The sequence below is a fragment of the Cucurbita pepo genome, chromosome 17 (genome assembly GCF_057944985.1).
Source record: "Cucurbita pepo subsp. pepo isolate OVF chromosome 17, ASM5794498v1, whole genome shotgun sequence".
NCBI lineage: Eukaryota > Viridiplantae > Streptophyta > Magnoliopsida > Cucurbitales > Cucurbitaceae > Cucurbita > Cucurbita pepo.
The window spans coordinates 12,916,956-12,932,402 of NC_141814.1; the positions used below are offsets into that span (position 1 = coordinate 12,916,956).

General features: G+C 35.3%; 3 protein-coding genes across 4 annotated transcripts; 2 read left to right on the top strand and 1 right to left on the bottom strand.

Annotated features, from left to right (window-relative positions):
* Positions 1-635: 635 nt before the first annotated feature.
* On the bottom strand, positions 636-5,563 carry LOC111778384 (uncharacterized). Its single transcript, XM_023658173.2, has 6 exons — positions 5,230-5,563; positions 3,745-3,806; positions 3,379-3,644; positions 2,751-2,825; positions 2,587-2,649; positions 636-1,078 (listed from the first exon to the last, which is right to left on the bottom strand). The coding sequence occupies exons 1-6, from the start codon at positions 5,334-5,336 to the stop codon at positions 1,034-1,036; spliced, it is 618 nt and encodes a 205-aa protein (XP_023513941.2). The 5' UTR covers positions 5,337-5,563; the 3' UTR covers positions 636-1,033.
* A 958-nt stretch (positions 5,564-6,521) lies between these two features.
* On the top strand, positions 6,522-10,818 carry LOC111778382 (amino acid-ligase). 2 transcript variants are annotated; one of them, XR_015413221.1, is made up of 6 exons: positions 6,522-7,000; positions 8,022-8,156; positions 8,632-8,748; positions 8,895-8,954; positions 9,340-9,453; positions 10,448-10,818. XR_015413221.1 is itself a non-coding variant. In XM_023658169.2 (4 exons), exons 1-4 carry the CDS (start codon positions 6,673-6,675, stop codon positions 9,047-9,049), a joined length of 735 nt encoding a protein of 244 aa, XP_023513937.2. In that variant the 5' UTR covers positions 6,524-6,672; the 3' UTR covers positions 9,050-9,295. The 2 variants fall into 2 exon arrangements, 1 of the variants encoding a protein (XP_023513937.2); XM_023658169.2 differs by lacking the exons at positions 9,340-9,453; positions 10,448-10,818 and having other exon boundaries at positions 6,524-7,000; positions 8,895-9,295.
* A 3,083-nt stretch (positions 10,819-13,901) lies between these two features.
* Positions 13,902-15,372, top strand: LOC111778838 (uncharacterized). Its single transcript, XM_023658819.2, has one exon. It carries the CDS (start codon positions 14,179-14,181, stop codon positions 15,262-15,264), a length of 1,086 nt encoding a protein of 361 aa, XP_023514587.2. The 5' UTR covers positions 13,902-14,178; the 3' UTR covers positions 15,265-15,372.
* Positions 15,373-15,447: the final 75 nt, after the last annotated feature.

Genomic DNA, 15,447 nt, shown 5'->3' on the forward strand with positions numbered 1-15,447 from the left:
GTTGGATTTATTTGAGGCATTTACCATTAAGTGATTTATATGAATCATTACCGAGTTTCTCCGTATTTTAAAAAATATAAAAACCATTTAAGTGTAAGTTTAATAATTGTACTAATTGCTATAGGCTTTTTTAACTGAAATGCATCAATTCTCACTATTAGTTCCCGCTCTCCAATCTCATTGGATTGGTTAATGATGCACGTGCAAGTATGATGGACAAATCAATCCAACTAGCAAAAAAATACTCGAATATTTAGTTTCGGTTATCCCTAATCCCCATATATGTCAAGTTTGGTTGATCATAAAAAATAATTACATCAAAAATTTGCTAGAAAACCCGTTCGGCGTTTGGGAGTAAGATAGAAAAACTAGAGAAAGAGTAAATAAATGGAGCGGAGTCAAACTTGATCTTTGAAGCTTCGACCCTTCAATGTTAAGTCCATTAAAATCCATAATTTAAAATAAATAAAGGAACAATGAAAAAAAAAAAGTACATATTCTAAAAGTTTATGAAGAAAAGTTACCAATAATTTAACAATAGAGACGAATTTAAAGCTGTATTTGAAGTACAAAAACCAAATTTAGACATCGAATAGTATGATACGACGAAAAAGAAATAAAATTCGAAGTACAAAGATCGAAATGACTAGTTTTTAACATTACAAATTGCCTAAAAACTCTGCAGTGCTGTTTATAACAAAGTATGGAATATTGAAACACTGAAAGGCACCACAAAAGCAGGAGAGACCTTAATACCTCAAACGCTGATGGCCATGGAAAGTGTGTCAAAAGAGAGTTGCTCTCAGCTGAGCCGCTATATATACTGAAATCCCATTTTTCTATTCATAGCTAAACATTTTTAAGGTCCTTCACATCAAGCAGCGAAAAAATGGAAGCCAAAGAAAAAATGAAAAGAGGAAACCAGAGTTACAATGGCCGACGGCCCCTACTTGTTCTTCACAGTAGTAGTATCACGGCTGGTATAAAATAAAACACTGGCTAACAGGAGTTTACTCCACTCACTTTCCATGGTTCAGACTCTTGATTCCAATGCCAACAGGATCTTCTTTCTTGGTCCCTGAAATCAGAGCTGATAACTTAAGTACGAGGTTCGTGATTCCAAGCATTAAACGAACAAACGAGGGAACAAAATGATAACAAACAAGACGGGAGTTGCGCTACTTTATTGAATCTGCTAAGGTATTGAGAATCGTTGACACTGACAAGAATCCTTTTTATTTCTAAGTTAATGAATCTGCTGTCCTTATACAGAAAACTTAAAAGATTCTTCCACAAATCTTATACGCAGTCTGGAAGAAAGACCTTGACTAAGGCGAGTTTCGACTTCTAATAGCGATGTTAGTTTGTTGCCTATTTGTGTAATTGCAGCTCAGTTCCACTCTGTTCTTGGTAAAGCTCCATAATAGAATATGCACTACAGCACTAGAGTACAGTTAGCAAGGTGAGAGAACTAGCCTGCATTGGTTGAGTTTACACGAAGACGGTTAGGTCTCACATTAGTTGGGGAGGAGAACGAAACATTCTTTATAAAGGTGAGAAAACCTCTCCTTAGAAGACGCGTTATAAAAACCTTGAAGGGAAGCCTGAAAGGGAAAGCCCAAAGAGGACAATATCAGATAGTGGTGCGCTTGGACTGTTACAAATGGTATAAGAGCCAGACACCAGGCGATGTCTCAACGAGGAGGCTGAGCTTCGAAGGGGGTGGACACGAGGGGGTGTGCCAGTAAGGTTGAGCCCCAAAGAGGACAATATCTGCTAGCGGTAGGCTTGAACGCTTACAAAGACTCACTTGCTATTAGTTTTGATTGGATAACAACAGACCAAATACTTTCTTTTCTAAAGGTCACACCCATCCTGTTATTACTCGTGATAGGTTCAAATATTAGAATTCAAATAATAATGTTGCTTAAGAAACATTAATAGCTCACTCTTGTCATCTAATACAAGAGAGCATTTGGAACAATTTTTTCTTAAGGTGATTGCCTTTTATCTATGCCTCTCCAAATTGGTGCACGTTTTGTGAGTACGCCACATAGACCCAAGACCACAAGTTCCACACTTGCTCCTTTGCATCTTTCTTTCAAAAAGGAAATTCTTCGATCATTTGGTTGGTCAATTTCTTTTCCGCTCGATGCATACTGTTTCCTTGCCTTACGCTCTCAGGCAATCCATTTAAGAAAGAAAAGCACCCATGGTTGAATTTTGTCGAGCGTTCCTTTGGATTACTTGGAATGAGAGTGATCAAAGGATTTTTGCAAGCAAGGAGTAACCTTTTGGATTGAGAGTGATCATTATTCACTTAGTTTTGTTTTGTGTAAATTGTTAGCTCTATTTCACTCTTATTAAATGTCTCTTCCGTCCAATTAGAGAAGTATTTTATAACTTCCTTCTCCCTCCTCTTTTGTAATTTCATACATCAATGGTGTTGTTTCTAATAAAATATATGCTAAACGGTAAATAGTGAGTTCAAATGAGCTACATATCTACGCAAGTAGCAAAGATAAAAGATGGCCAAGAACATATATAATAAAAAAAACTTATTAAAACAAGGTCTTGCAAGTTTACCATTGGTACTCCTAAAGCCTTGAGATCTTCGTCACCCATGTGTACAAGCGCTGTCATATCAACCTATATGAAAGATGTTCAAAGTTGTAATTAGTTCAGGGAAGCTAAGCTGAAAGCTTGAAAGCAAGGAGCTTACAACCCTTGAAAACATAAGATTTTCATACCTCCTCAGCTTGAAATGTGATGGAATATTTTTCAAGGCCCAAGGACTGCAGGAAGTCATCCACTGACGTATCACTCTGCATCAAAAGTCATGTTAATCAAGAAAAGACAAATTATAGAAAACAAAACGTCAGACTTTCAATTGTTCGCATGGTAACTCAGCCCATCAACTATAACATAAGATCGGTAATTCCAAGTCTGATTACTACAACTCGATTAAATTTTAATTCAACTAAAAATGTCGAGACATAACATACATTTGGCTGGACGTCTCTGCAATTCATTAGCAAAGCAGCAAAAGGGATTAAGAGATATGTAGACTGTACCAGATGCACTAATCTGAATATCATGAAGGGCTGATGGAGGGGCTCCAACAGAATAAAAGCCAATGAAGCAAAAAAGTAAATATAAGAAAATGGTTTACTTAAACAAATAACTTCCTGAAGTCTTCTCAATGACTACGAACGTTCAAAGAAATTATTTTCACAGATAAGAAAGTTTTCCAGGTACAAAAATTGAATGCTAAAATGACCAACCTCTATCGTGCGTTTGACAGAAAGCATATTTTCTGATAAAAACTTTAGAAAGATAACAAACAAAAAATAAATAAGAGAAATGGAAGTTTCTTGCCTTCTGAGCAGCCTTTTTCCTAGTAGCAGGGTTGGCTACAACTTTTTGAGTGGTTGAAGGGCGAGCTTCAACGGAATCATTTTTTCTGGTCGGTTTTGAACCATCCAATTTTGGTTTTGGTGGATCACTATTCACAGCTTGAGGCTTCATTGTGCCAGACAACTTTTCACGTAGGTCACGGACTCCTGAAAAGGATGAATTTCCACTTTGCTGTTGACTTCTCTTTTGGAGCTTCAAGCGAAGATCTCGAGCACCAACTTTGCGATCTTTAAAGCCAATAGAACATAATCAAGAGCTTATAAAGTGGATTAGACCCATCTAACAAAAGGGTTTTAGACGTGTGATACAATTACACCCAATTCGTACTTGAAGTTTGTGGTTCATCATTCTCGTAGAGATCATGCTCCCACTTGTCATCTTGTCTTTGCCTGGAATGTACATGGTATCGGCATGATATAATGAATACAGAGCACTCAACAAATAATAACATGTAGACCATTAACTGTCCAGCTAACAAGAGAATCAAATATTCTCACAAAAAGGTATATGAATATTGACGGCCATCCACATCATTAAGACAACTTCAGAAAACCAAAAGCCTAAACTTATAAAAAAAAATCAGTTACAAATTCCTATCTCAATTAAATTATGAAAGCAACAAGACAACATGCATCTAAAAATCAACGAAAGAAAGCACTCTCGTAAGCACCAAATACAAGAAAAGCTTCAACAATCTTCAAACGCTGTATAAAATAATCTATGCTAGTATCTATCAAATTAGTTTCCAGCATGGTAAGTCCACTATCATCGTATGTAAAGAATGAGTACCGATGCTCGAGCATGATCTTGAAGGTCACTTTTTCTTGGATGGAAAATGAGGCTTTCATTGAGAAGCTAGAAAACTATAAGAGAATGACCGTTCCTAGAGAGCTAGAGGAGCAAATTTAAAACTGAAAAGAAAATTTAATAAACCGGGAACCGGTTTTATTGGTATGGTTAATAAGTGTTGGTCGATTCTACTATACATAAGTTAAAGCTGTGAATATCTTTGTTGTGTTAGATTTTCTTGTCTTAATTGGTTTTTTATTTGGTTGCACACTGCACCCAAGTTTCTTTTTGTTTGAGCAGCCAGTTCCACTTTCAAGGAAAGCCCATTTTTATTCAGTTTTTTCCCCTCCTGAATCAGTATTGTTTTTAGCCAAAAAAACCGAGCTACCCGAACCACTTACACCCTAAAGAAGCACCAAATAAGCATAAAAGCCTAACCATTCAAGATCTTTGACAAATAATATATGCTAGATCCACCAAGTTAGTTCTCGGCATTGCCAAAATCCAATTGCACATTAAACCTATATAACAACTGTGTAACAAAGCCTTAGCATATAATCTTGGAACTCCTGCTTGGATAGAAAACAGGACTTAAGCAAGGAAACTACATTAAGTCATGAAGCTAAACCAACAAGCACAGAACCATAACAAATACACCAAAGAAGATTGATGGCTTAATGTAACCAAACAGTCCTCACTGCGTTCCATCTAAGTTGTAATAGCTGAAGGTGCTCTAAATACATACAATCTACAAGATTCCAAAAACAACTCGAACAAGAAGAACAGCAAAGTTACACCCAAAATAGGCGGCAACACCTTCAGTCTTAAGTAAAATCGCAAAAACCAGTAAGTTCAACCAATGATAAACTCCACGACCAAACTGTCTTATTAGCTAGCGACTCCACCATAGTACAAAAATTTAAGAGTAACACAAACAACAGTAAAAATTCCCAAAAACAATTACTACCTACATCTCAAAAATTGCCCAAAAATCCAAACAGATAGGAAAAAAAGACAACGAACCTCTTCCCAGTAATCGGCCGCCGGCGGGCAGAAAGGTCAGACGAATTTCCATTGAGGCGGTCCTTTATAGACCTATGAGTGTCGGCATCCAATCGATCAGCATACATCTTTAGAACTAAACGAGAGACGCAAAAACTCCACCCTAACCCTAACCCTAACCCTAAATCCTGTTCCGAGAGCAAAATCTGAAGCAGGTGTGCTCGTACAAAATTCAAGAATGAATTCAAGGCTGAAGAAATCGAAAGAACAGAAGGAACTGCAGATTTGGGGTTTTTTTATTTTCCTTCGTTCGCAGCTAAACCTTTTTTTGTCCTCTTCCAATGAATTACATCCAATTCGTCTCCAAAAATCTTTTGGCTTTTAACCTCTTTCTTTTCTTTAATTTTAGACCGTTTAAATAGAATACAAACTATTATCTGAAAAATATATAACTAATTAAATCTTAGATAAAATATATTTTCTCAAAATATCTCATCTTAATAATTATTTCTGTAATAAATTAATAATTAAAAAAATCTCAAACTTTCTAATTTATTTGAAAAATAATATATTTTTTTAATTATATCTTTTAAATTTCTAAAAAAAAAATATAATAAATAGAAAATGCTTCAAAAAAATTTTTTTTTTTTTTTTTTTTTGTGGTTATTATATTAATAAGTTTCAAAATATACCACTTAATACTTTTAATTTTAAATAAATATCGAATTTTTTAGCTTTGATCCACCACGAGTGCATCAGATTCAGTGGATACTTTGCACTTAAAGGCTGATGTGATTCTGTAGTCGTATTTAGATTCCCTTACTCGTGAGCGATATATCTAGTTAGACATAACACAAAATCTTGCTCGGTCAGCTCTGCCTTGAGATGTATGAAAATTTCGCTACTAATAAATTCCACCCAGTGTCATCCTCTATCCATCGTGCGCATTCCGATCTGCTAGAGGCACATCGGTCTCAGCAGATACTTTGCACTTAAAAGCTGATATCATTCTCGAGTCATATTTGGATTCCCTTACTCGTGAGTGATACACTTGGCTAGACGTAACGCAAAGTCTTGCTCGGTCAGCTTTGCCTCGAGATGTATGAAAAATTAGCTGCTGATAGATCCCGCCCAGTGTCCATCATTTTTCCTCACTGTCTTCTGACCTTGAGGAGTATACAAAGGACAACTTTCCAGAAATCATGCCGTAATTAATTTTCAAAATATATAGTTATAGGTTTAAGTATAATATTTTTATTGATAATTTAATAATTTTAAAAAAGAAAATAGTGCTGATGTGTCTCCGAGCTGTAAGCGCGAGAGTACGGGAAACTTCCAGAAACCATTTGGAAGGAAAACCCGCGAACAGTGTGTCGCCATCGCCGTTCCAAAAATGTCCATTCTCCACTTCCAGCTTCTTCTTCCCACAACAACCAGTTCATCGAGCTTTCTATTTCCGCTGCAATGGAGATTATGATGGAGAAGAAGAAGAAGGATCCAGGCCAAGAACTCAGAACTATCAAGCTATTCTGCCCTTCCCTCTCCACCATTGCTCCATTCGTTGCATCGTTGGACCAGTGCATCGATATCGGCTCCATAGCCACCATTTTCGGTCTCGAGCCCTCAACGGTGAAACTCAATGGTCACTTCCTCAGTCGAGGCCTCGATCTCGTCTCCTCTGTTACTTGGAACTCTCTTCTCTCTTTCTTCTCTGCTAAACGGCTGCCTATTGGAGGATCCGATGATGATGCACTTGTTGTTGATGGAAAGCTCTCTAAAATTGGCGTCAAGAGTGAGTTCTTTTTCTTCTCTTCTTCGGACTCTAGGCTTGTGGATTTTGATTTTCCTGTTTGGTTCCTGAGAAAAGCAAGGGAAACTAGCGAGTTTTTAGTTTATACTTTTAGGTTTATAATACTATTTTACTCTCGGTACTTGTTTATGTTGGATTCAGTCTTTGTATTCGAAGTTTTAGTACAGACTCTGGACACAATAGAAACAAGAATATGTTAGTAATCACGAAACTCCACAGTCGATTGATATTGTCCATTTTGAGCATAAATTCTCATGGTTTTACTTTGGATTTTCCCCTTATCCATCATCATCTCCTTAATCAACCAATGTGAGACTCCCTCCCTGCAACTCAATCTTCCCTCAAACAAAGTACATGATAGAGCCTCCGTGAGACCTATGGAGCCCTCGAATAGCCTCCCCTTAATTGAGACTCGACTTCTTCTCTGGAGCCCTCGACATAGTACACCCTTTGTTCAACACTTGGGTCACTTTGATTACACATTCGAGGCTCACAACTTATTTATTCAACACTTGAGGATTCCATTGACATGGCTAAGTTAAATGACTCTGATACCATGTTAGTAATTGTTACCATGTTAGTTATAACGGACCTCTACAATGGTATGATATTGTCTACTTTGAGCATAAACTCTCATGACTTTGCTTTTGGTTTTCCCAAAAGGCCTCATACCATTGGAGATTTATTCTTTACTTATAAACTCATGATCACCTCCTTAATTAGTGAATGTGGGACTCCCTCTCAACAATCCTCAACCGGTTGTATGTATAGAGTATAAATTATGACTAATATAAGGTAAAAAGGAAAATTAAGGGACTAAAGAAGCTATAGGGGTTCAAATGAATGTTTTGAAGTATAGAAATTGAAATGAAACAATTGAAAGTATAGGACCAAAATGAACGGTTTGTTAGTACAGGGATGAAAAATGACTCCAAGAAAGTTCGAAGATCAATATAGTATTTAAACCAAATTGTTATAAGGTTGTGATTTTTTTTCCATATAGGAGCTCACTTCCCTCAGGAAATTGCAAATGGGGATTGTTGCGAGGCTGATGAAGAAGATGGCAATCTTAATGGTGGAAGGCTAAAACCAGAAAGCAACCTGGTCAAGAATAAAAGGTTGAAGCATATGAACTCAGGTATGGCTTGGAATGGTTTTCATCTGCATTGGAATAAAATGTCTAATCCACACGAACAATTGGAATAAAATTAATTGGAATGGTTTTTGTCTGCGTTTCTAACTTGGAATATGAGATAGACTGCCAGAATTCTTGAAATATGAATGATCGAAGAACAGAGAAAAAGTTCCACAGAACTTTTGAATGCTGATTCTTTAACTATATGGGGTTCAAATGGGTTATCCCAATGGTCAATAAGGGCCACAACGTTCTTGAGCTATTTGCTAAATCACACAAGTTCAACCAAAATTTATCGAATAGATTCGTTACAAAAACGTTCTTTTAACAGTGTAAATATAGTTATAGAAGCTTAGTCCAAAGTTTGTGGATCTGATGTACTACTTATATAAAAAAAAAAAAAACTAGCAACAGTGGGAGTTTATCTGTGTTTGAACAGATTACTTTCTGGAACTGACTTGTGCTTGATCTTATACAGGAAGCAAACGCATAGATTCTCCAGTATCGAAATGTAGTCCCAATGATTATAAAAGAAAACAACACATGGAAGAAGTCATCTTGCTCAAGAAATTGAAGTTAAACGAAACTAAATCAGGTACTTAATTAATGCTTATTGTTTATGTGATTTTTTGAGAGCATAATACTTATCGTTATGGTGGCTTTTCCACATATAAACAGTTTGTCAAGTGTTGTATCATTTCGTTCTTCTCGACACTTGAATATGATTGTAATATGATGCAGGTTTCGACGAATTATCCGATGCAGGCAGAGAAATAAACAACACGGCCAATAGCTTCCCACGTACAGTATATTCGTGTAGCTATAATAGTAAGAATATGAAAAGGATGAGAGAAGATGAGGCTCTTGTTCCTGCTTTCTGCAAGAGAACCAAATAAACACATGGCTTTCCCAATCCATCCCCACCTCATTTGTTCATAACTTTTATTTCTTCATAGGTTTCTTTCGTTTGTTGAGGTTTGTAAATGTGAAGCAAGAAAATGGTGGCTATGTTCTATGGTGACTTTCAATACATACATATATAGATTGTACTGTATTCTACTTTTGTTCACCATCTTATAAATGTACAAGTTTAATGCTTTGGGAAGTTACATAAAAGCTGCCATTTATAAGCTTCATAGAAATCATTAAAATGCTCTAACAAGCTGAAAATTCTCTGTTTTGGAAGGGATGATGGATCAATATAGCAAGTAACAGATTGTTCATAATGGTACCCATGGCAGTCTGCCAACCACAAGAAGGAAGAAGCTCATTCCAAACCTTGCTACCACACTCGCACAATGTAAGTTCCCTTGCTACCAAACTCGTTGATAGAATTATGTACAATATTAATGGTTGATTTGTCGTTGTAGAATAACTTTATCAGACTTTCCCTCTTAATATGTAAGTCTTGTTAGGATCGATACCAGTTGTTAGCTCTGATACCAATTGTTAGGATCGCTCAACAATGCACACACTCGATCAGGATGAACACAAAGAATAGGAGAGAGAAAATACAAGGAGGAATATTAGAATCAGAGAATAGGAGAGAGAAAATACAAGGAGGAATATTAGAATGAGAGAATAGGAGAGAGAAAATACAAGGAGAAATATTAGCTAAAAGTTTTATTATTAATGACTTATGTACAACAAGATAGAATACAGAGAATGAATAAAAAGTACCTTTTGAGTACTGTCCAATAGGGTATATATATGGTTTCAATTTGCTCCCAAAGATTTAAACCTACAAGATATATAATTTAACAGATATATCTCTACCACATCTTTACCAAATATCTATCATATATATTTTTATCAATCTTTACGAAATATCTTCTAGATATATCTCTACTAGGCATCAGGCTTCATATCCCCACATATCTTCACCCATAAGAATTCACGTTAGCGTTAGACAATGCACAAGGCCAAGTTCTGTTGGGACCAACAGCCTGAGATTTGGCCATGGAGCTCTTGACATCCTCCTTTTCTATCCATTTCTTTGCCATTTGAGTCATTGAGGATAATATATAAAAAGCGGCATCACTTGTTTGAATTCATGTGCATATGCTCTCTATGGTCATGTCATTATCAATTTCATAATAGTTGCATACAGATCTTCTTACAACCCATGATCTAAAAAATTATTGGAAACGTCCATTAATTAAGGAATTAAGATGTAAGTTGTGAAAGCTAGAAGTGTCTATTAGGGAGACGAGGATATGTAAGTCTTTTATGTCTCGATTTTTGCCTCCTATTTCAATCTTTATTCTTACGATATTTAATATTTATTTTCGCAGGCATTTTTGACAGAGAATTTGCAGGAATCGAGTTTCCAATGAGAGAATCTTCTCATTTTTATAAAAAATTATTCGTTTCAAATTTCAATATTAGAACTTAATCTTCAATACTTGATATGCAAAAAGTGAACCAGAGTTGAGATGGGAATGGGGACGAGGAATATAATCCTCATCCCTACCTACCTCCGTTTAGTTCACTCACTCCTTCATTCTCTATTCTGTTCGAGATAAGTTCCTCCCGATAATCTCGTGGTGAGTAATAGAAATTTGGTACAGAAATGAGAGGGCCCACAAATATAGTTGGGGGAGGCAACAAGATGTTTGTCTATTTTGTGATGACAAGCCAATTCAATGCTTTGCTTCTAGCGGAAGGCATTTCCCTCAACAAACACAAGGCCTCTGACACCCAAATTGACCAGTTGAGCACACATCTAGAGGTACATAGATATTAAAGCTTTAAATCCAATTACTTTGGTTAAACCAATGATTTTATGTCTATGAACTTTACTTTCTAATAATTTAATACCTAAATTTCATTTTACTCTTTAAATATTCAAATTTATAAAATGAATTAAAGTTATAATTAAAAAAAAAATGGAATAGAAGTACAAAAGTTCACAAATTAGTAAATTAGGTAATTTTTTTTAAAAATTAATAGTGGCATTTCTCTTGTTGACTAGTCAAACATAGACGGGTTCATAGGTCTAGAAGCTATGCGGGAACACAAGCTAGCTACAAGCTCATACAAAATGTCGAAAATTCAACCAGATTTGGAGGATGACCCATGCACCTCTAAATAAAAAGCTTTGAAACTCGAACTTTTTTTTTTAATTTTTTTGTCTCCGTGGAACCTTGGATGACCGTGTAGTATAAAAATTCAAAATTACGTAAACGGGAGGGAGCAAAGCTTCCGACTAGTCGAACAAAATTCATGAAAGGAGTTGGCTAATGATGGATTCTTGACCCTACGCAGCGTTAAAGAAAAACGATAGAACGATTATAAACAAACGAAATTTTTTTAGCAAAAATTATTAAATGGAATTTGAGCATAAATAAATAAAATTTTATATGCAATGATTGGAAGATGAATTATTGAAGAGAATGATGAGGTTAGAAAGTGTGAAATTGGGAAGGCAGTGAAGGTTGACCAACAAAAATTGGATTCTGCAATGGAAGATTGATGGGGCTTATTTATTTATTTATTTATTTATTATTATTATTTATTTATTTATTTATTATTATTATTTATTTATTTATTATTATTTATTTATTTAAATAATGGCTTCCATATAAGATTTATTTTATTTGTATTATTATTATTTTTCTTTCTTTTTAGTGTCCATATTCTCTTGTCTGCCTGTCAGCCTTAGCTATTTCAAAGTTCCCATTTCCCATATCCTCCAATCATTGTACCTTTATATATATATATATATATATATATATATATATATATTCTGTGAGCAAACAAAATTAATTAATTAACTAATTAAAACTTTTAATTAATCAATTTTTATTTATTAACGGAACGTCACTTCGCTATAAATATAATTTTTATAGATAATTAAATTTTTCATGAGCGGTTCTTAATCACTGTTTGGCCAAAAGTTCATTATACCTTTATAATTATATCTCACTCTTAGACATCGTTGATTTTTTAATGAACAATTTGTTTATAATCAAACATAAATTAAGTCTCTTAGACTCGTGAAAGTGTGTGACCTCAGATCTCAAAATCAACATATAAGAGACATATGTATCTACTTATTCTATATGGAAACTACTCACTTATATTAAAACTCATTGTATATGATGTCTCCGTTCACGTAATTTTTATATTAATGATTTAGATCAAATTATTTATAACAATTACGAAATGGGTTCATATCAATTGGGTTACCGTCATATGTCACCCATACTGTGACAAACCTCTCAACCTTATCCATATATTATAGATCGGTTAGATTATTCATTCAACATAATTTTCTCGTATGTTAACTGCATATAAAATAAAATATATCTTATTTCACACAAATAAAATAAAAGAATAATGAATATTTATTTAAAGTAATATATAAAATAAAATAAAAATTAATATTTATTGAATTAAATAATTTATTTATTTATTTTGTTCCCACAATAGTTTTTGTCTTTATGATGGAACTTCTGTTTTATTTTTGGGGTTCCACAAACTTGTAGTGTATGGTAAAATCCAATTTTACAGATAATCTATCCCATCTTACTTACTTTTAGAACCCAAAATTTTTAAAATAATAATGAATATAAATAATTATTCTTCTTTAATTATAATTTTTGTTGTAAAAAACATAATAATTCTCAAAAGGTTAAAAGGGTAAAAAATGTTATGCTTTTTCTTTTCAACTTGGAGAGCTTGATCCCGGATACCGTCTCAAAGCGTCACGAACGAACCTAATCGTCTTGTAGTTATCCGAACTTGCTCAGTTTTATTGCTAGTCTCAATTTTTTTTTTTGTTAACTTTTGTGTAATGAAATAGTTTATTGACGATTTTTTTTTTTTAGTTTAGAGCAGATTTTAGTGAAATTAAACGTTTAAATTAAATATCTTAATGAAAAATATAACGACGTGACGTTTTTTTTTTACTTTAGTCACGAGAAAAGCTACATAGAAATCGTACTTTTCTTAAAAATAATAAAAGTTATTTATTTGGGATAGAAATGAAAACAACGGCTATGAGATGGATGCAATCAATGGGTAATTTATTGTAAAATTTATGTGTGGCGTCAAGAACTTACTTTGTAGTAAATAAAAGGATTTCAAGTATTCAATTTTTTGTACTTTTTTTTTTTTTTTTTTTACTGAATCATAAATTCCTTAAATTTATGGCTTAATATGTTAGTTCCATAAATATTGAAATTTCATTAAAAAAATAAATAAAGAGAATGATATAAACGTATAATTAATAATATACTTAAAGCAATTAAAATTGAAAATTTGAAGTAATAAATAGGAATAAAAATGGTTGTGGTTAATCTGAAATGAAGGGATGAAAACAACACTTTTTACTCCCACAATTACCGCTCCACTTCACAAAATCAACTTTTTAATTCACAGAAATATAAAGAATTACATCAAATTTATAAATAAAATAAAATCACACATTTAATTTTTAACTTTTTGCCTCTGAGTTTCAAGTAGAATGGGTTAATTACTTTGTCTCTTCCAAATTAATCCGATTCAGTAAAAACAAAACAAAAAGGCAAAAAAAGCAAATGCAGAAATTTTCCGGCAAATTCACTGTTCATATCTCTCGTCCGACCAACAAGGTATCCAATGCCTCTTTTTTCTTTTTTCCTTTTTTTTTTTTTTAATTTTTAAATATATATATATTTTTAATTTCCTTTTCACTTTTCCAGTTGCGTATAGACATAAGCTTGCGATCTCAATTATTATTCATATATATATATATATGTGAAGATAATGTTACTCTTTTTAAGTAGAGGTCTTGAAGCTCTCAATTTCTTCTTCCTCCACAGTTTTTCTCCAGATTATCAGAAATTTTCCGGGAAAATTCTGGGGAGGGTTTTCATTGTTCTTGTGTTTTGGATCTGTTTCAAGGAATTCGATGGAATTGGATTGATTTCTTTGTTTTTCCCAGAAAATTTGGGTTGTTCTTGTTGTTGAAGACTTGGGGGTGTTTTATATTTGGTTTAATTGGGTGTTTTTTTTTTTTTTTTTTTTTGTGTGATTATCTATGGAAGGTGGTCGTCGGAGAATTACGCTTTACGATCAGATGTTAGCGGTGGGCGAAGGCAGAGAGCTCACTGGTGGTTTGACACTGAACGACGTTTTGACTGTTCATAAGAGAGCCTCGCCGAACCCCTCGCCGGAGGTGAGACTAAACGGGAGGACTTTGCTCGATATTTTAAGAGACGACGTTGGGAAGTCCCCTGCTGTTGGTAATAGAGAGAGGAAATCTTGGAAGTTTTTGAGGGATCGACTTCGTTTGAATCTAAGATCTCAAATTCCGCCGCCGAATTCGCTTCGTTTTGCGGTTTTTTCGTCGGCGGAGATGACGTCGAACGAAGAGGAATCGCCGGAATCCACTACTCCTGTCGTCGCTGCTGCTGTTCCGGTTCTCCGGCAAATTTCACGGCGGAGTTCGACGCGGTTAAGTCAGAACATTCCGACGTCTCCCGAGGCTACAAATTCCGGCGAATCACCCGAGAACAATGACTCCGCCTCGACCATCGCCGGCACTGGCAGTCGGAGTAGCCGGAGTCTCCTCAGGCCGCAAATGTCGCGGCGCAACTCTACGAGACGCTCACTTGAACGGAGCGAGAGTTTCACGGACTTGACGGAGCCGGTGCATGAAGGCACGCGCCGCCTCTCGGCTGCACTGGCAATGGAGAGATCAATGTCCGCTAGAGAAACGGTGGCGACCCAAGAGGCAGCCGACGCAGAAACCACCGCCGACGAAGACGATGAAGAAGCAGACTCCACGGCGGTGGAGACGGCGGCGCCGGTGAGAATGTCACTAATGGATCTCTTAGAAGAGACGGACAGGCAAATGGGGTTCGAAGGGTCAAGATACAAAATAGAAGACGAAGTAGAAGAAGAAGAAGAAGAAGAAGAGGAAGAAGAAAAGGAAGAAGAAGTCGCCGTCGTGGGCGGCGGGTCGGAACGGAAGTGCTGCGTGTGCATGGTGCGTCATAAAGGGGCGGCATTTATCCCCTGCGGTCACACCTTTTGTAGGCTCTGTTCAAGAGAACTTCTGGTCAGTAGAGGCAACTGTCCACTTTGCAATGGCTTCATTTTGGAGATTCTCGACATTTTCTAATTTTCCCAATTTTTCTAAGCTTTTTTTTTTCAACCTGTCACATATTTTAGCACAATTGATTACAACGTGTACCCTCTACTAAAATGTTAGATATCGAAATCTCGACTATCACACAAGTCTAAAGTTTCGAGTGGACCGAAAAATACGCTCAAGAAATCAAGAAGGCAAGACCCACATGAGAAT

Excerpts from the sequence above, each read along its gene's own strand:
- LOC111778384 (XM_023658173.2), bottom strand. The coding sequence starts at position 5,336 with ATGTATGCTGATCGATTGGATGCCGACACTCATAGGTCTATAAAGGAC. Across the intron at positions 2,650-2,750 it reads TCACATTTCAAGCTGAGGAG|GTTGATATGACAGCGCTTGT; the intron begins GTATGAAAATCT and ends TCTTTCATATAG. Across the intron at positions 1,079-2,586 it reads AGGCTTTAGGAGTACCAATG|GGACCAAGAAAGAAGATCCT; the intron begins GTAAACTTGCAA and ends CTCTGATTTCAG.
- LOC111778382 (XM_023658169.2), top strand. The coding sequence starts at position 6,673 with ATGGAGATTATGATGGAGAAGAAGAAGAAGGATCCAGGCCAAGAACTC. Across the intron at positions 8,157-8,631 it reads GTTGAAGCATATGAACTCAG|GAAGCAAACGCATAGATTCT; the intron begins GTATGGCTTGGA and ends GATCTTATACAG. Across the intron at positions 8,749-8,894 it reads GTTAAACGAAACTAAATCAG|GTTTCGACGAATTATCCGAT; the intron begins GTACTTAATTAA and ends AATATGATGCAG.
- LOC111778838 (XM_023658819.2), top strand. The coding sequence starts at position 14,179 with ATGGAAGGTGGTCGTCGGAGAATTACGCTTTACGATCAGATGTTAGCG.